Source organism: Pagrus major, chromosome 22, assembly GCF_040436345.1.
Source record: "Pagrus major chromosome 22, Pma_NU_1.0".
NCBI lineage: Eukaryota > Metazoa > Chordata > Actinopteri > Spariformes > Sparidae > Pagrus > Pagrus major.
Window position 1 is genome coordinate 5,087,572 of NC_133236.1, and position 19,912 is coordinate 5,107,483.

A 19,912-nucleotide genomic window follows, 5' to 3' on the forward strand; every position below is an offset into this window, starting at 1 on the left:
CATATGTTCAATATTGATGTAAGTTCCAAGCTCCAGATAGCCAACATGAAATATATCATGTGAACATGTCATATGACATAAAGTGTCAACATTGATACTGACATTCACAAAATCACAAGGTGACATTTAGTCCAACCAAAGTGTCACATTTAAAAACAAAGTGTGAGCGTGATCTTGTTCTGTCTGCTGTCACATGAACAAAGACACTTTGACAGCCGTCAAACATTTTGCTGCTGACTGAACAGAGCTTAAAGCTTTCACACAGGCCAGAGCTAAAAATAGCTCAACAGTTTCCACTGTACCAAAGTTTTTAAAGAAAAGGCGTGTAAGTCAAGAGTAATGTTTACGAGGATGGATAATATTCTTAATAGTATGATTATTTTGATGATTTTATGTCATTGTCTTTATTATTAAGGGTCATTTAAAACCAGAAATGTACACAATGGGACACAATTTACCTGAACTGCTCCTTATTCTGAGAACCACTCTGGTCAAAGTGCACAGACTGTGCTCACACAAAGCCACTGTGGCTCCTCTAGTTGTTCCAGCAGGTTTCTCTTTGATATCTTTGCCAAGATGTGTACAAAGACAGAAACAGGGCAATGACAGCATGATGACGACAAACTGAGTAAGACTTGGGACAGGTTACACTCACAATGAAACAGCATTTTGTGTTTCATTGGGCTATCAGTGTGTGTGTGTGTGTGTGTGTGTGTGTGTGTGTTTGTGTGTGTGTGTGTGTGTGTGTGTGTGTGTGTGTGTGTGTGTGTGTGTGTGTGTGTGTGTGTGTGTGTGTGTGTTTGTGTGTGTGTGTGTGAGTCAGTTTGATCTGATGGGAGTGGAAAAACAATTTGTGATGAAACTGTGAGTAGAATCTTGTATTGTACTAACACTCAGATTCATGGTGAGTTGACAATTAAAGACAGGTTCAGTAAACTGCTGATCAGGTAGGACAAGTGAACGTTTGACATGAAAGAACAGGGAAATCATGTGGTTTGCATCATGACATTTTTAAATAACTCCGTGTCTGCTGTGGAAACCTTCAGGTTTCTGGGATCTTCCATCTCCCAGGACCTAAAGTGGTCTCTCCACATAGACTCCATAATCAAAAAGGCCCAGCAGAGGATGTACTTCCTGCGTCAGCTCAGGAAGTTCAACCTGCCCCAGGAGCTGCTGATCCAGTTCTACACAGCAATAGTTCAGTCTGTTCTCTGCACCTCCATCACCGTCTGGTTTGGATCAGCCACCAAACAGGACAGGAAAAGACTGACACGGACAATAAGGTCTGCAGAAAAAATCATTGGTGCTAAACTGCCCACCATCCAGGCCCTATACTCATCCAGAGTCAGGAAACGGGCAGGAAACATCTCTGCAGACCCATCACACCCTGGACACAATCTGTTCGAACTTCTCCCCTCCGGCAGGCGCTACAGAACACTGTTCGCCAAAACAACCAGACATAAGAACAGTTTCTTCCCCCAGGCCGTCGCACTGATGAACACTTGATCAGTCACCCAGTGTCAGTGACCCCCCTGACTCCAAAAACCATCCACTCATAGTCTTTACATTCACAGACCAAATTGCACTTTATATGTATATATATATATATATATATTTCTACCTGTACATAATTGAACAACATATATCCACACTGTAAATAATATAATATAAATATACTAAAATATATATTTATATATTTATAATAGTCCGGACTTCTGAACACCTTTTAACTCACTGTTCTTTGTTGTTCTTGTTCCTTCTAGTTGAATGTTGTTATGTTTGTTTATGTTCATGTCTATGTCTATGTACATTGTGTGCGAAGAAAAAACCAAGTCAAATTCCTTGTTTGTGTTTCACATACTTGGCCAATAAAGCTGATTCTGATTCTGATTCTGATTCTGATGACATCGAAATCTAGCAGACCGACCGAAGCTGCAGTGGTAAAAACAATAATTACTAGCATCGTGGTTTGCAGTACAAAAAAAGACTGCAGTATCATGTCCACCATATATCAGCAACTATTAGATGGATTGCCATGAAACAGGTCAATCTCAGCATCTACTTGTTGAAATGGTACAAACATTCATGATCCTAATGTGTTTGCTAACTTTCCTATTAGCCTCAGCTGTACTTTGTTTTCAGCCTACATTCAGCAGAGTGCTGCAGGGATGAGCCCTGCAACCAGCATTTTTGTACTTCTGGTTCTCTTGTCTCAAGTCAACAGGGTTTTGGTTGCATGCCTGAGAAGTCTGTGGTTCACACAAGCTTAAGAGATTTTCACATTTTGCTCTGCAATATAAAAAACAAACACACATACCTCACTCATGCTGTTTGAAGCTTTTACATCTTTAAGAAGACGGTTGCTAACAAGTGGCTAACTGAGACGACAGAGGTCGTAAAGATGCACTATGTAGTTTTGGGTAATACATTTTAATCAGAAGAGAAAGCTCTTCATTGACTTTCTGCATTAAGAGTATTTTTACTTTTGAAAATGTAGACACACTTCCTTTTAGTAAAACTTCGAATGCTTTTACTTGTAACAGAATATTTTCAGTGGTGTTGTTTTACAACTTTTTAATGAGGAAGCTACAAGGAAGTTCATTATTTGTTGATTGTGACGGCCCATGTGGAGCCCCTCATGTCACAAAGACCCTGATCTGACTAGTATGAGCATTTGTCTTTAAAGCGAGTGAAAGCAAAGAAACATTTTTAATACTGTCTTTCTTTTTAAACAGCTGTTTGCAGGTTGCATAGTGATGTATCATTTTCTGGCTATGTAAAATTAATAACTGTAATAGAAAGATGTTGAAACTAAATCCCCTTTCACACATGAACTGTAATTCTGGATGTATTCAAAGTGTACCTGGAGGAGCTGTATGTGTGAACACAAATGTCCACATTATTTGCCCCAGGCTTTACCCTGCCAGCTCCCTCGTCCTAAGAATAGAGCAGACAGTTGTCTGGATTGAATTCACAGTGAGCAAGTGTCGACAACATGTAATTAATCAGCTGTTACACATACTGAAACGTACAGCGGGACATGCAGGCGTTTTAACTGTTCATCATCAAAGTTCTGCAAAACATCTGCCCAGAATATTTCCCCGCTCGTCTCTCTTGCTTCCATACGGCCCAGATCAAAAATGCTGCAGATTTCTTTCCACGCTGGGATCTTTGTGCACATGACTGAGTGTAGCTGCTTGGTACTCTTCTGTGCTGGCCTGTATATTACTTTCCACTGTTTTGTTCATATTGCGGATACATGTAGTTTTGATATCAACGCAAAACAGCCTCCGTTACAGAGTACAAAGTCTGTAGACTCTGAGGCACCACCCCTCGCCCAAACAATACAGAGTATTTCCTACATGTGTGAACATGTCTGACACAAACAATCTACTGTTGTGTGCTGCATGTATGAACAAGCAACTGTGGACAATATCTTGATCTGATTCACAGGATATTGTCCGGAGTTCATATGTGAAAGGGGCTCAAGTAAACTTTGTTGAAGTGCTCTACCTCCAGACTACAGAGCAGCTTCTTCCCTCAGCCAGTGAGACTCCTTCATTCATCCTCAGCACTCAGACTTATTCAACCTGGATGAGTTGGATACAGTTACAGTTAGATCTGTTTGTTTATGTAGGTCATATAGAGGCATCAGTATTAAATTGAGAATGTTTTATAACCAGTTAAAAGTTCCTTGTGAAGTGAGTTATCTGACCACTGTAAATATCCCACAGTGGGCGGGTCAATAGGTCAGGTTAAGTGTCAAAAGACTCCATGATATTATTCTTGTGACTTAAAACGATGCAGTGTTTGCAAGTGTTGCTAAGGCACAAAAGTGGAACAATAAGTTATTTGAAATGACATATGGTGCTTTCGGTTCCTTAAAACCATATCTGTGTGTTTGCCCTGTGTATGTACACTGTGTAAAATGAGGAAGAGATGCAGCAGATAATGGTGACTGACGTTTTCTGTGTGCAGGTTGGACAGTGAGCGTAACTTTCTTCCTTGGTTTGTCTGGGCTTGTTCAGATGGGAGTCTGTGAACACCTTCAGCTGGGTGGATATTTCCAAGCCACACCTGATTTTTCACTGGAAAGACACAAAGACGCTGGCAGAGTGAATGAGGGTGGTGGTGTGATTACAGTGGAAGTTCTGGAGAGAACCCACAGCTGTACAGGAACGCCTTACTCTGAATACAGTTGCTTTTATGATATGTCATATAAAAGAAGAAAAGAATCTAGTGTTCAAATGTATTCAAGTAAAATAAGGCAAAACACTCACAAGAATACCTTAAAGGAAAGCAGGACTATGAAGTGAATCATCATTCACTGTGGGATGATGTTAATATTCCTCAGAAGTACATTATTGCCTCATCAAAAGCACAACAGGGCGTCTAATCAGCGCCTGTCACCTGCCAGACAGACGGTCATTGTTGTCTGTCATTTCAGGTCACCTCCCACCTTGGCAATTTTTTCTCATATTAATAAATATTATTTTAATAATTTTAATACGAAATTCAAAAAATACCCCCTCTTATCAAAGACGTGTTTTTCTTCTTGTTCCTCCAGTTGAATGTTTGAGGTTCACTGTGTAGAATGGTGTATGTGCAGTTTGACACTAGAAGGCTGTTTTCACTTTCATTGCTAACAGTGTGCATTATCTCTGTGACCTGTGAAAACCTGATATTAAGAGGCGGGGCTGCAAGCATGATTTGTGACATCACAAATAGTCTGGAAGCCAATCCTGGTCCAATTCAGCAAGTGTGATGTGGAAGCTTGAAGCCTCCAGGACACAAACACTGAGAATGGACTTTATAGTGAAGCAGGAGACATCAAGGAGACATCTGTCCAGCAGTATGTTCATATATCTGCAAAAACCAATAGAGCTGTTTATGTGCCTTAATAGCCTGCGTGTGTGGAGGGGATCTTGATGACAGGATATATTCCATATTTAGAGTCACTGTCCACCAGTGACTCTGTTTACAATTCTGAAGCCTTCTATATATATTTCAAAAATGTTCAGTGACCTGCCACAGATGAGGAAAAGACCCCAACTTTAACTTTTTTGTCAAGCGAAGAGAACATCAGTCGGATGATCTTAATTATTAGCTTATTAATAAACCACTGAACTTTTGTTGTTGTAGTTTGTGTCCATGTCTGTTTTCACTCTGTCTGTCAGCAGGACTACAAGAACACTACTGAATGGATTTTCACCAAGCTTGGGCAGAGGACGGGTCTCGGACACGGGAATAGACACCAGTAAGTATTGTTGTGGATCCAGATAAAGGGACAGATCCACAAGTTTCTTCTCAATTTCTTTAACAACAAAATAACAACATTTCTCCAAAAATCAGACGTATTAAGGTGGATTGATGAGATTCTAGATCTGGTGAGCTTAGAGGAGACATATCATGCTCATTTTCAGGCTTATAGTTTTATCTTGGGTTACTACTAGAACAGGTTTAGATACCTCTATAGTTATAAAAACACATACATTTTCCCTGTCACTGTCCAGTGCTGCAGCACTGTATCCCCTCTGTCTCATTAAAATTGAGATTTCATTACTTTTTTTATTTTCTGTTTTGGCCTTTTCTAGTTCTCAATAGTTGTGTAAAATGTTCTTTCATTTATCAAAATCTAATGTAATCCTGCTTAATGTAAGTGAATTAAATCATACACAATTATTTGTTACTCATATACTCTATACTTATACTCATTATTTACTACAAAAATGAAATACATGCACTGTAAAATGGATTCTCTTATTATACATTAAACCATCCATCTTTTCCCTCCGTCCTTATCTCTGAAGACACCAGAAACAAATCCTGACATAAACTTACAATCATTCATTCAAAAGGAGATCAGTGCAATTACTAATTACTGTCCAGCAAACCAAGCAAGAGAAAACCTGTTCTGATCTGTGACTGCTAAACAGCACACTTGATTGCATGACTACAGGTATGTGTGTGTGATCCTGTGTATGTCAGGAATCTAGACTGATGACAGCGTCTGACGGCTTTCATATGACAACCTGACCATTCTGCTGCAGCAACAGTTCATTTAACATTCCTGCTTTCTGTACGCTGACATACTGATGACATGGTTAAGAGAGCGAAACAGCAGAAAACAATATGATGAGGAGAGAGAGGAGGAGACTGAGGTCTGCTCTCTCAGTGATAGCATCTCAAATAACTCTAAATATCAGTGTGTGTATAATGCCTTCACAGGTCTAATGTCACAGGGGAAAGCTGTCAAACACCACAGCATGGTAAGCTTCATTCCTCCACTAGTGTGAGGGTGAATTCAGAAACAGCTCATCCCCATCTGGGTGTGTTAGGTTTAAACTCTGTGATCTTACAAAAGGTTCAAGGTGTTGCTGAGGTGTGTATCAGCGTAGGCAGCTGGGGAAGTCTCTGGCAGTGGTTCCACGTGGGGGAGTGAAGCTGTGCAAGCCTTTTTTTCCACGCTGCTCTGTGCGCTAACCTTTCAGCTCTTACACACTCCCTCTAGAGATTATTCAGCTTCACTCAGGAAGACTTGTTTCCATTTCTGCTTACCGCACACAGTCAACCCCGCCTCCGCTCTCAATACAACCGGGTATTTTCGGGAAACTCAAAACATTGTGTGGGGACTCTTAAGAATTTTGTAGTTAAAGGAGGTACTATGGATGTGTGTGTGTGTGTATTTGTGGTTAGGCTTGCTGGTGATCACACAGAGAGTTCAAGTCAATTATCACATCTATAGTTGTATAACCCCAAATACTTCATATGAATAAAAACAGAATGTGATATTCAAAATCATTTTTGACAAATATTCAACTGAAAACAGTACAAAGATAATATTTTAATGTTTTGCCTCATCAACTTCATTGATTTTTGTATATATTTGCTTATTCTGAATTTGATGCCAACACGTTTCAAACATGTTGGGATGGGGCCACAAAAGACTTGTGGAATGATCCAAAAACATCAGTTTGGAACATTCCAGAGTAAAGCAGGTCGATGGGTAACAGGTGATAGTTTCATGATTGGGTATGATAAACAGATTATTTTCTTTCAGTGATGGAAATATTGTAGAGAGAAGCTTCCTGGCAGGCCCAGGGTTATAAATCTGGCTTCTCTGTGGTAAAATATGTATGATTTCACAGCAAGGATGGTTCATATTGGGAAAGGTACATGCAGGTTTTGGAGCAACATATACTACATATGCCAAGCCACATTCTCCATGTGCTTTTTAGTAAAAGCCTGCCTGCAGTCCAGACCTCTCCTATTGAAAATATGCGACAAATTATGAAGCACAATATGTGACAAAAGTGAACTCAGACTGTTGAGCAACTGAAGTTGTATATCGAGCAAGAATGTGAAAGAATGTCACTTTAAAGACTTTAGTGTCCTCAGCTCACTGCTCAACACTGACAGTGTTGTTGAGACAAAAGGTGATGGAACGCATCTCAACATTTCTGCTTGTGTTATACCCTGAAGAAACATATTAAAAGCTTACTCATCCTGGACACAGATAAGTTCTCGATGTCTTGTATCTTGTATTTGTATTTTTGGACTGCGACCGCAACACGAGGGTTTGACAGTTGACAGAGAATATTTTTCATTAGTTAAGACAGCATCTCTCCCAGAAGGTGCTTTTCATCATTAACTGTTAGGAGTTGAGATCACACTTAAAAGATTACTTTCTGTTGCATTTTATCAGTTCAAATCAGACCCAAAACACTCATGGAACAGCCTGAACTCCCAGCCAGAGATACGCAAACTTTGAGTTAGTGCAATGAGACACTGAGATGTTATATCACCGCAGCTCTATGAGGTGGGTGGAGGGAGACACCAGTGAATTCCCTCAGTGTTATGGAGACACACTCCACCCAACAATTTTCCATCCCCGTAGTTCATGAATGTAAAAGAAAAACCCCACCCGTTCGAAACTAGAAGTCAAAGGTGAGGTATTAATCATCTACAGAACTGTTCTAAATTGTGCAGTGTGTGAGGGAAGGTGCAGAGGAAGTAAATATCAGAGCAGGAAGTCTGTTGTGGCATTCAAATGAAACAAATAATAAGACAAATGTAGTATTTGGAGATTTTCTTTAATACATAAAAAAACATTTTTCAAACATGGTTTCTCTACAAGACACTGAAACATGGACCTGATTATCATCTTCTGAGTCCAAATCAGGGGATTTTAAAGGAAGCCAGTAGTTTTAGAATTCATGCTGAAAAAAGTTCAGAGGAATATTCACTGAATTTAGGGTGACCATCTTTCTTCCCTGCTCTCCCTCATCGGTATCTACTCCTGTCTTTATCCTTGGACTTCTTTGAGGAGCGGCTGCGACTGCGGCTCCGGTCCCTGTGGCTGTGGCCTTTATCACGGCCCTCTTTGCCATGTTTGACCCGGGACTTGGAGTGTTTGTGGTCCCTGTCTCTGGAGCGGGAACTTGAGCGGGAGCGAGAGCGCTGACGTACCATCTTCCTGTCTCGACGGTTATCCTCGCTGTCCTGGAAATGTCAGTGAAGACATGAGGGTGTGAGACAGAGTAAAGACAAATCTGTAACGATAGGCAACAATAGGTTGTGTTCCAAGACTGTAACTTTGCATTTGGTCTGGAACAAAAATTAGTTCTGTGTCCAGGTTTAACACTGCCTAATTAATAGCAAAGCGCTTTTCAAAGTGCTGTGGACATTATTGTTCACTACATGGAATAATCTTCTTTGTATGAAAGCTCAATTATAATATAAGGTGATGAAGGTTCTCAGTCATCCAGGTCATGGTAATTCTAAGTGCTGTATCTAAGTATTAACTGGACGTGTTTCAGGTTCTTGAAGACATTTCATCTCTTGGATGAGAGGTGAAACGTCTTCAAGAAATTGAAACACGTCCAGTTGCCTACGATACAGCACTTAGAATTATGTTATTTTCCTCAAAATTATGACTTTCTCCGTCAAATTTAAAAGAAACTTTATATAATATCTCATCATGAGATATTACAAAAAAACTTTCTAATAATTAGGTGATATTTATCATTCAAACAACAAGAATCACTATCTACTAAAAGTATCTCGTGACGGTTGGATACTATAATAATTAAGAAATACTAAAGTCAAATTTATCAGACTTTTGAGCTGGTTGAGTGTGGCACTCTTTCGATACAGTTGGTAAGCCTCCGCTCCCACTGTGGGTGCCCGCACTCACCACATCTGCTTAGGAACTGAAGCAGGGCATGAAATGAGGATCTGCATTTCCTGGAAAAACTTTTACTTTCTGGAAACAATGCATCTTCAGAGGAGACCTCACGCTGCACTACTAGTTATAGCTAGAAATAGTAAATAAACACAATAATTCATTTTTGAACGATCCCACCTCATCAGTTTTATCTGCTTCTGTCTACAGAACTGATCCAAAAGGCCATTTTAGCAGAAAACATGTCACAGTAGAAAATGCACCGATGTAAATAATAAAATGAAGTACGTCTGACTTCCATTTAGCTACTTTGGTTAGTTGGTTCAGTTTGGTTACTAGCCAAGTTTCAACACAAATTTATAATACATTTTTATTAAAGTCAGAGAATCAGCAAACATAACAGAATTCATTTGTTTGTTTTATAAGTGGGTTTCCATTTCCTACTCTTATGTGAATATTAGAAGTTAGTGCATCAAGATAAAGAGCAGATGAGTTAGCAGCTAACTCAAAGAAGAAGGGCAACTGAAAATGTCTGAAAATTGGGGAGACAACGAAGTCTGGACACTCCTACCCACGGAGCAGAGGACCAGATCACTGACATATAACAAGGATGGCATATTATTGTTATTACAATGTTGTACCTGTCTTTTGAAAGTGCTGCCCCACACATGTCAAACGTCACATCTGACACTTTTACTACCTTTGTTTAATTACTGATAATTAATTACCAAGTAAAATTAATTATGAGTAATTATACAACGGTAGTGATGAAGGGTCTTTGCTGCTGAAGTACTGCTCAACCTCTGTGTAAGGAAATCCTACAGATACAGTCTAATGGCCGACTGGGACACCTGAAAATAATCGAGCCATTGATAATCTCATTAGTTACTCCTATGACAAATCTGCATGCCTGCCCCAACATCCTGATTGAACAGGAAATGGTAGTCATTTATCAGGAAGTAACCATTTCATGGAAGTGTTTAGGTAAATGATGGTACCTACTGTTCACTGTATGTGTTGCTGCTACTTATTAATCCCTCTAATTTGTATACAATGACATGTGGGATTTTTTCCTGCTGAGTAAAAAGGCCCTATTGAAATAAAGATCTGACACATATATATGTTAAAGAGCAGATGGATATGAGCATCAGCCACAGCTGCAGTAGTTGTGAGCAGTAAAACATTATGACAGAGGAAATGGTCGTTATACGGAGCACATTAATCAAGTATATGTGGCCAGATAAGCTTTTGAATTCCATACAGTTTTGTATAGAACTGGTATGCTATTATTGGTACGATGTTTACATTGTATGCTTGAAATCAGAAACTTTAAAGGCCTATAATAGTTATTTAGTGTTGACTGTGAGCAGCCATATTCATTTACAACATGTCTGGAGTACAGTTTCCACAAAGCACTGCCTGGTAGTTTAGTTCTGACAATAAACACAGGGCCAATCAGCAGACAGTTTGTTTAAACCAGCGCCAATCAGGTTTGGTGTCAGCAGAATTTAAACTTCATTTATCTGCATTTTCACATAACAGTATCACATGACCAAAAGAGGCAGAGATAAAGGACTCTTTCATAGACTGAAATCAAAAACAACAAGTACTGAGGCAAAAAGAACGAGGAAATGTGTACATAATAATGCTCACCTGGGACTAGCTTTGTGCTAAAGTGACTCTTGTTATCATTAATGTTGCTGATAAACCTGTGCTGACCATAGTCAACTCTACATGATGCCATAGTCTGGCTGCTGGTTACAGATTTATGTAGATTCTTGTTTCATATTTCTTTTCTTATCTTCTATTTTATTTTAGTTGAGACACAATTTTCAGTCATGTAGCCCTCTTTTATCACCTTATCACTAATGTAACAGAGTTTCCTCTGTGTGCAGGGCACCACAGGTTGATAGATATGTATTCAATAACAACAAGGAAGCTCAACATATCAAAGGTTGGTGTACTGTAAATAGCCTGGATAAGAGTCAAGTCACATCAGGTCACCAGTCAGGTAACACAGACACTGTAAAAGAGTGGTGTACATTAATAAGTGGCAGTGAGCCTACTTCTCGTGGAACACCAGAGGATATGAGCCCTTCTCAAACAGCTCTGGTGTTAAATATCTGTGTACAGCAGGGCTATTGGTGTTTACACTCGAGTCTCCCTCAAAGGAAAACTCCATGTCAAGGCTTTTTACACCCAACAGTGGTCTTCTGGATAGATTTGTGCTGTGACATATATAATACAATGCAAATATGCAACACAATGAAAAAAGGGGGGAAAAAAAAAACAGACCAGAAAAAAAAAAATTCCCAGTTTAAATCATAATTAATAGCCTGACTTCGGATAACTGAGGTGGAGACTGTGTGTGCCAATGTGTTAACAATCTGTGTAACGTCTGTGCATGCAGGGGCCTGTTCATAGAATCAGGTTTACTCAGTTATCGGGAAGAGCTCTTCTTCCGTCAGGCACTTTTCCAGGTATGAGGGAGTTTCTCAACAATAACCCACATAAATCGGTAAATGTGGTTCTTGGAAGAAGGATCTGGTGCGTCTGTCTGGATTTGCGCAAACCAACTGATTGCTGTCACAGTAATGATGAAGTGCAATGCTTTTATAAACAAGCATAAATTATAATGGAGTGTAATTTAAACCTACAAAACAATTCTGAATGATGAATTTGTGACTAAATAAATGTAAAACGTTGCTGGAGGCTCTGCTGTTAGTTGCTTCCTTGTTGGAGTTTTTCTTTAGCTTAATGGAAAAATCTCTATTTCCTGATACAAATGGTCTGTTGTTTTGCAAATGGTTTTCGTCTCAGATCTCTAAATATAGAAAACTGCTCCTCCCTAGGCGGTGCCTCTGACAGGTTTATCATTTAGCTAGCTAAAGTAAACACAGTGGAGACTTTGGTAATATTAATCAGAGCAAGGACAGTGGCAATAAGAACCTTTACGTTTCGCTGGATTTATCTATTATTTTGTTGTAAAAATTCCAAGGAACCTTTACAAAGTGACTAAAAAAACACACATATAATTGATATGCAGCACATATTTTAGCCAGGACTCACTAGGGATGTGATACCAAGGAACACAGGTACCACCGTCACTACACTATTAATGGTAAAAATGTAACACTCAACACAAGTTTCAATTCAAGCACAACTTTTTACAGACTGCTGAAGGCTAAAGACAAGAGATGCCCACTGAAATGATCCTTTCTATAGGCCTGTGCAACATTAACAATGCACAGTTTCCTGAATAAAATAAAAACAGATTATTTTTTACTAATACTGCATGTCCACAGACAATGGAAATGTAGGTCATTTGCACTGTTTACTTGGCAAAATCAAAATGTCCCTACCATGGTGTCTGACCTTGTGTGGCTCTTTAACATTTATTTGGAGTTTTGTTAAAGTTCTGGTCATATTCACAGAACATCACACGTATTTCCATTTACTTTATGATTTAGAAAAAAAGATGTGATTCCAGATAAGGTTGTCTATAACTTCAAATGTATGACCAGCTCACTGCAAGAAAAGCTGCAGCAGTAGAAGGACACAGCTGTGAACTCTTATTAGAATGGTCAAGATTTTAACACAATATCACGTTATTGTTGTGTTGGCTAGAAACACTTGGAGTATATATGGAATGTGTGTAAGGTGTAATAGCATGAAGATACCTTGTGCTTTTTGGACTTCCTGCTGTCCTCATCATCTGAATGATGATGGTGCCTCTTCTCCTTATGTTTCTTCTCAGAGTGCCGATGGCTTGTCGCCTCCTCTTCCTCCTCAATTAGCAGGTCATACTTGGAACTTTCGGGAAAGTTAAGGAAGTTGAGAAAAGTCAGTGCTGAAAGGTCTGCCAAATGAAACTGTGAAAAAAATGTGGAAGGGCCACCACAACAGAGGCCGCTCAGTTAAATACTGCAGACTGATGTGTTATGACAAGAATTGGGAAAAGAGCTAAATTAAATTCCATCCTATTAACACACAAGGATACTCTTGTTTAGGCTTCACTTGATCCTTGAGAGCCAGTTTGGATCGGTTCTCCGCGTCCTTCTCGTAGGCTTTGAAGTCATCTTTAGTATACTTCCCACCTAGGAAACACACAAGGCCATGAGTATGAAACACAGTGAAACAGAGTTACAGTGATAGTGCAGGGCTTTTGATGTGGTGTTGTATCAGTGTATAACCTGCAGTAGATGACCGTCAGCTCTCCCCCGTGTGGAAACGCAGCACGTAGCACCAACAAGGAAGCAGAGCATTGTAATGCTAAACAGCACGGACAGCAAGACATTTTAGCCCCCTTAAAGAAGGCCCACCTAAAAAATATACATCGGTTAAGTGTACGCATATTTGCAATATTTTTGGTGCTTTACGTTGCCATCAGACAGCCGCTGAAAGTCTGACCCAAACAGCTGATCTAATAATACAATACACTGCAGGCACAGATGTGCTTGTGCTTAGGAGTAAGGATGTAGTGCGGCTGAGGGAATGTAGTGCCAAAGGAAAGGGCTGTCTGATGCCAATGTTAAGTTCCAACATTGTTCAAAATAGAGCGTACACTTAAACGGATATATTTTTCTAGGTGTGCCCTCTGTTAGGTAGCTAAAATATGTCTTGCTGTCGGTCCTGTTTAGCAGTACAATGCTTTGCTTCCCAGTCAGTGCTACGCGTTGCTTCTCCACACAGGGGGAGAGCTGACGGTCATCTTCTGCATGTTATACACTGACTAGGGATAAAAACCTCATACAACCCCACATCTAAAGACCCAAACTATCACTTTAACTCAAGGTGTGGCAGAGAATAACCCTGAACAGAGTTACTAGGTCAACACTGGCACAACCATATAACAAAGAGAAATATTCAAATCATGCAAACCACAAATGCTTCAGTACAAATACCTTTTCCTTTCCATTTAATCTTTGCAACTGACTGACTGAAGTCCACATGAATGCGACGATCATCAATGAGCACATTGTCCATTTTGAAGTAGGCCTTTTCACAGTCTTCTTGCTGCGAAGATGGAAAGCATAAAAGAACTATGATAGAAGTAAATATCACGTCCTCTACAAACAGATGATGGAATTATGTCGCCGACAAAGGTTAGAAAGATTAAAAAAACAGTTTAGGTAATAAATTAATTTCAGAAATTATCTTCCAACCAGTAGTTATTTTCATTAGAGCTCCAACTAACTTTTCCATTATTATTATTGCAGATTATTTCCTGGATAACTTTTTATCTAAAAAATGTGAAAGTATAGTTAAGATGTTATCACAATTTCCAATATGACGTCTTCATGTTTAATTTGTTTAGACCAACAGCTTCATTCCAGATTAAAACCGAGAGAAGCATGAAATGCATTGGAGATGCTGAAAACCAGACAATGTTTGACAAAACTTCTGTTATGCTACAGACAAACTTTTTCCTTGTTGGTTTTCCCACACTCAACATTCACATACAAGGAAAACAATTAGGCAATCTAATTGAAAGAAAAACTTTTGCAACTCATTTTCAGGAGAATACAGAACCAGCCAATGAAACGGTTCCAAAAAACAACCGTCACTTTCTTTTTATCTGCTATCAGATATCTGAGAACAAGACAGGCTTTTACAGACTGTGTTTATACAGGAGATATTTGATGTGAAGTGCCAAACCACTGCGTCAACCAGATGCTCACAATTTCAACACACTGATGGTAAGAGCAGCCTCTTTGTCCAGTGTGACTCTGTGTGTCTGGTATGAGAAAAAACAGACTTAAAGAAGAACATATTACTTTTTGAGAAATATTCGTAAAAAGGCATTCATCTGCAGCAGAGGTATTGGAATTAAATACACTGTGGAAAAACCCTTAGCTGCCATTTATCTTATCCATAATGATAACTTTTTTGGCTCATATCCAAGGACAATTCATTATATTTGGGATGTCACACATAATGTCAAAAACAAACTGCCCAGTGCCATCTAATGCTTCAAATATTCATTGCACCATCATCTTTATTATAGCTGTACCCATTTCAAAGGTTGTCTCTTTTTATTTACAATCTGTTGTTGAAGTTGTTCAGAGGACTCAAGGCCAGTGGCCTGCACCTCTTTCCCAAATAACACCGTCCACAGAGAAGTCAGCATAAATACTACAACCCACAGATAAACTAATGATGCATATAATGTCCCTCATTAACTCGTAAAGGTGTAAATATACACATTTATAACAGGGACGTAACCCCTGAACAGTTGAAAAAGTGGTGAATACCAGTCATAAACTGGGGCCATTTTACTTCCATGATGACGAACAGCTAGCCGACAATATACCAGGTTCATGGCAAATATATTATATTCATACAACTTTCACATCTCTATAATAATACTATCATTATGACATATGATGAAAGTGATGATGTGGTTTATGACTTTCATTATTCAAATGCTGCACGGGGTTTTCCACCTGTCACTTTTACCAGATATATACTGTATTTAGCAAAGACTAATGGACACCTGAATGCAAAATCCTAACAAATGTGTTGTGTCATATTAGAATTGTCTACATATTGCATAAATAAATAAATAAAAACAGAGGACTTTATTTTACAAAAACGAACAGTTCACCCAAAAGTCAAAATGACGCGGCTCCATGCTGATGGAAAGTCAGGTGAAGTCTCGTCCACAAAACATTTCTGGAGCTTCACAGCAACACAGCGTGTCAGCATTCTGCTAAACAACTGAAGAAGATGGGGACTGGTTTAAGAAAGAAAAAAATTAAATAAAAAATAAAAAACATTCAACAACCCCATTCAACTCCTCTGGTGTAATCCAAGTCTCCAGAAGCCCAGAGACCCCCTGACACACGGTCGAGCTTCTGCTCTAATGCTTTTAGCGCAGAAGCTACAGTGAAGATTTCAGCTTAAAAAAAAAAAAGGTGTAAATAACGTCTTTTCAAATCAATTTGGATAATGAGTCTTGGATTACACCAGACAAGCTGTATGGAGCCATTTTATGTATGTTTGCAGGTTTTTTTTATGTTTTAAAACAAGTCCCCAGCTACTTCAGTTGTTCAGGAAAATGCTGAAACGCTGTTTTGCTGTGAAGCTCCAGAAATGTTTTGTGGACTACGAAACACCAGACTTTCCTATGGCATGGGGGTTAGTGGTGAATGTTTGGGTGAACTTTTCCTTTAACACATAAAATCACAAATTATTGCTTTTACATTTTTGACTGTGTACAGGTCAAAAACATGTTTGCAAGCATTTTCTTTACACTTTGGAAAGAACCGGGATATTTGTCTCTCCCTGCTTATAGACCTTATGCTAAGCTAGGCTAGGCTAGGCTAACCACGTTCTGACTCCAGGTCTGTACTTTACACAGAATAATGAGATCAATATTGATCTTCTCTTCTCACCCTCAAAAAGAAAGTGAACAAGGCTGACATACTTTGAATACACAAGTGTAGTACCCGTGCAATTATACAGTTTACTTAGATATGAAACATATTAGATGCTCACCTTATCAAACTCAATAAAAGCGTAACAGAGGGAATCTCCAGTTTTCCAGTCTCTGATGATCTCACAGCTACACACAACAGAGTAACATGAGACATTTTTAATAATACAGCACTAAAGAGAAACATAAACACATGTACAATTTTCTCATACACAAATTAATTCTAAACATCTAGAAAACAAACTGGAATTGCAGAACTTGGAGGTTAACATCACCTTTTTATGGGTCCAAAGCGAGAGAAGATGATTTCCAGGTCCTCATCTGTGGTCACTGGGTTCAGTTTGCACACGAACAGCACATTCTCAGGGGGCCTTACATCTGCATCAGGGAGGTCACCCACCTGGAGGAATTCATGACAGAAAAGAGTAGAAATGTTTCAGACTGGATCTTTAGTATCTTCAGTTGAAGACTGAGAGCAGGTTTCTTCTTCTCACCATCTCCAGCAGGATGGCTCGAGTCTTGGCTTCTTTTTGGTTCAGCCTCTCCTCTAACTCCACGGCTCCTTTCCCATCCGTATCGTCGATCACCTCATCGGCTCCGATTCGCCCACTCTGCACATCCATGGCAGAAACAGCTGTAGTTATTTAGGCAATATCTTTATGTTTTTAAAGATACTGTATACATATATTGTTCATGTTTATTTGTCCAGATAACTGGACAGGAATCACTTTCTAGGGGAATCTGGGGGGAAAATGTAAGAAGTCCCAGAACTCTCCTTAATGAATGAAGAATGGCACTGCACTCACATCCAGCTGCTCTTTGGTGGGCTCCGGTGATCGATCAGGCACTGGCAAGTCAGGAGGGTCATCAAAAGGGTCATCCAGTATAACTGTGTGATTTATTCTGCAGCAAGATGACAACTCGTTATATGAAAATGTCCTGACGTGTTTCTGAGAAATAATAAATGCTCTCTTGGGGCACATGCTACTACTTCATATGCTACGTTGGCAGTTTGTCTTTTTTCACCTGATATCCTGAAACGGGACAAAGTCTTTGTCCACAAAGGTCTCATTGATTTTGGCCAAGATGTCCATGCCTTCTGTCACTTCCCCAAACACAGTATGGACTCCATCCAAGTAGTCCAAGCTCTCACTCATTGTAATCAGGAACTGAGGACAAGAATAAAAACAGATTAAGCAAATCCTGAAACACATTCTGCAGGGAACATCTAAATTAAATATGGTTTATGCTAAAAAAGCACTGTACACTCGCTACAGCTAGCATACCAAAAATAGCAAAACTGGTACGACCAGAGATGGAGTCCATAGTTTACTATGAAATTATAGAAACTTGGTTAATGTAAAATATTACAGTCTATATTCAACATATCCTTGATTTCTGTATTAAATTATGGTCCAGGGTTTCTTCAACTCGTCAGCTAATTTATTCATTAAGGTATACACTTAATTAAGCTATTTTTAACTTGGCTGATCAAGGGAAAGCACCAAAGTAGTATTTCCATAAAATCTGGCGATTTTCATGTTGTTTATGCTGTGAAAGCTTTTTGCAATTTACAGGACAAAACAACAGTGCAGATGTTCATCTTATTCACCTGAGAACCATGCTGATCATTTCCATTGTTCACCATGGACACCGTCCCCTTCTTCCTGTGTTTGATGCGTGGTGCTTTCTCTGCATCAAAAAAGCGGGCCTGGTCCCCATACAGTTTGCTAATCACAAACAGGAGAAAACAACTTGTCATAGGATTCAATTTGTGGGCTCAAAACAGAAGTCAACAGCAGCGATGAAGATGACTGACCTATAGACAGATTCTCCACCACGTCCAGTGCCAGTGGGATCTCCAGTCTGCATGATGAAGTCTCTCTGAAGAGGAGACAAACACATTGTTACAACAAGTCTAACAGTGTCCAGCTTCTAAGACAGACTGATACATCAAGGCAGCACAGTATCTTCACCATCATTAACAACACACATACACCACATCCTATGAGTGACAATAATGTCAATTTCTTATTAGATGAGAAACAAAAAACATGTTTGTATACAATTCTGTCAAACAGATTAAGACATTTATTCTATGGCCTTCACAACTTCCTTACAGGCGAAGTGTAACTGTCTTTGTAGACATGAATCATTGTTAGGCTCAACAGTGTGAGTAAAACTGCAGATGATCAATGTGGTTAATCTGTTTGGCATTTAAGGTAAAACTTTTAAAACTAATAACCGATAATCTAATATTTATTGTATTTATAGAAGAAGTTTCTAAGATGTTGTTTATGCAAACCTGAGGGTAAAGAAGGCTAAGCTGTAGCAAAGATGGATGCTTTCATATTCTTCTCCTTCTTCTTTGTTCTCTTCTGTGTTCAATGGTGGATTAAAAACCAACTGTTAAGGGGCAAACAGCCACCTTCTGTATAGGAGTTTGTAAATGTTGTGCTAGTTAAGTCAGTGAAAGCAATGTGGCTTCATAAAATTGTCTCTATTTATCAGACAGAATGTCACCGATGCCAGTAAACTAAATAACATGATTTTACCGGTCAGATCTTGTTGGTGTGACCCGAGGCAATGATGTTTTTTTATTATTGATACAAGGAACATAATCACTGCTCCATTAACCTTTTTTTCACCTGCAGAGACAAATAGTCAGACGCAGCTCTGTGCCTGTGTCGCCCTCTACAGGTGAGTCATCAGGAGGTTCAACTGATCATACCTGACACAGATTCATAGCTGTTACAGAAGTAACACGGGCCCGTTTAGTTTTACCTGAACATTGTGGATGAGGCAGTAGTTGTAATACTTTATCTTGCATAATTTCAGAAAGTTTAAGGAAGCTGAAAAAGAAGAGCACACAGGTTAAATACACATTAAATCCTTAATAACACAGCGTCTATTCAGCGTTAAGAACTTCAAGTTAAATAAAGGTGTGTGTTGGTTTATCGCTATTCTAGTTTCGTTGTTATTAATAAGTCAACTAACTAGCTATTTGCTAATATTAACATAAACAAATGAATAGGAGGCAAGCAAGCTAACAGCCTTAGCTAGCAACCACTTATTCTGTAACCTAGCTCGTTAATAGCTAACTCAACTAGCGACCAGCTAACGAAGTTAAACGCCGTTATGTGTAAACTGCTTGTGTTTCTTACTTTTAGGACGTTCTTCTGTAAACAAATCAATAACAATATCGCCCAGCGTTGTTTCAAGGAGCACCGCCATGCTGACGTTCCTACTCTCGCGAGAACAGCGCGCGCATGCGTACTACATCAGCCTCG

At 39.2% G+C, this 19,912-nt stretch overlaps 1 protein-coding gene across 1 annotated transcript; it reads right to left on the minus strand.

Annotated features, from left to right (window-relative positions):
- Window positions 1-8,074: 8,074 nt before the first annotated feature.
- ppil4 (peptidylprolyl isomerase (cyclophilin)-like 4) lies at window positions 8,075-19,871 on the minus strand. Its single transcript, XM_073492389.1, has 13 exons — window positions 19,787-19,871; window positions 19,407-19,474; window positions 18,442-18,506; window positions 18,235-18,352; window positions 17,649-17,791; window positions 17,429-17,525; window positions 17,117-17,233; window positions 16,898-17,022; window positions 16,685-16,751; window positions 14,089-14,200; window positions 13,185-13,281; window positions 12,865-12,997; window positions 8,075-8,502 (listed from the first exon to the last, which is right to left on the minus strand). Exons 1-13 carry the CDS (start codon window positions 19,854-19,856, stop codon window positions 8,284-8,286), a joined length of 1,431 nt encoding a protein of 476 aa, XP_073348490.1. The 5' UTR covers window positions 19,857-19,871; the 3' UTR covers window positions 8,075-8,283.
- Window positions 19,872-19,912: the final 41 nt, after the last annotated feature.

Excerpts from the sequence above, each read along its gene's own strand:
- ppil4 (XM_073492389.1), bottom strand. The coding sequence starts at position 19,856 with ATGGCGGTGCTCCTTGAAACAACGCTGGGCGATATTGTTATTGATTTG. Across the intron at positions 12,998-13,184 it reads CAAGTGAAGCCTAAACAAGA|TTCCAAGTATGACCTGCTAA; the intron begins GTATCCTTGTGT and ends CTTTCCCGAAAG. Across the intron at positions 8,503-12,864 it reads GGAAGTCCAAAAAGCACAAG|GACAGCGAGGATAACCGTCG; the intron begins GTATCTTCATGC and ends TGACATTTCCAG.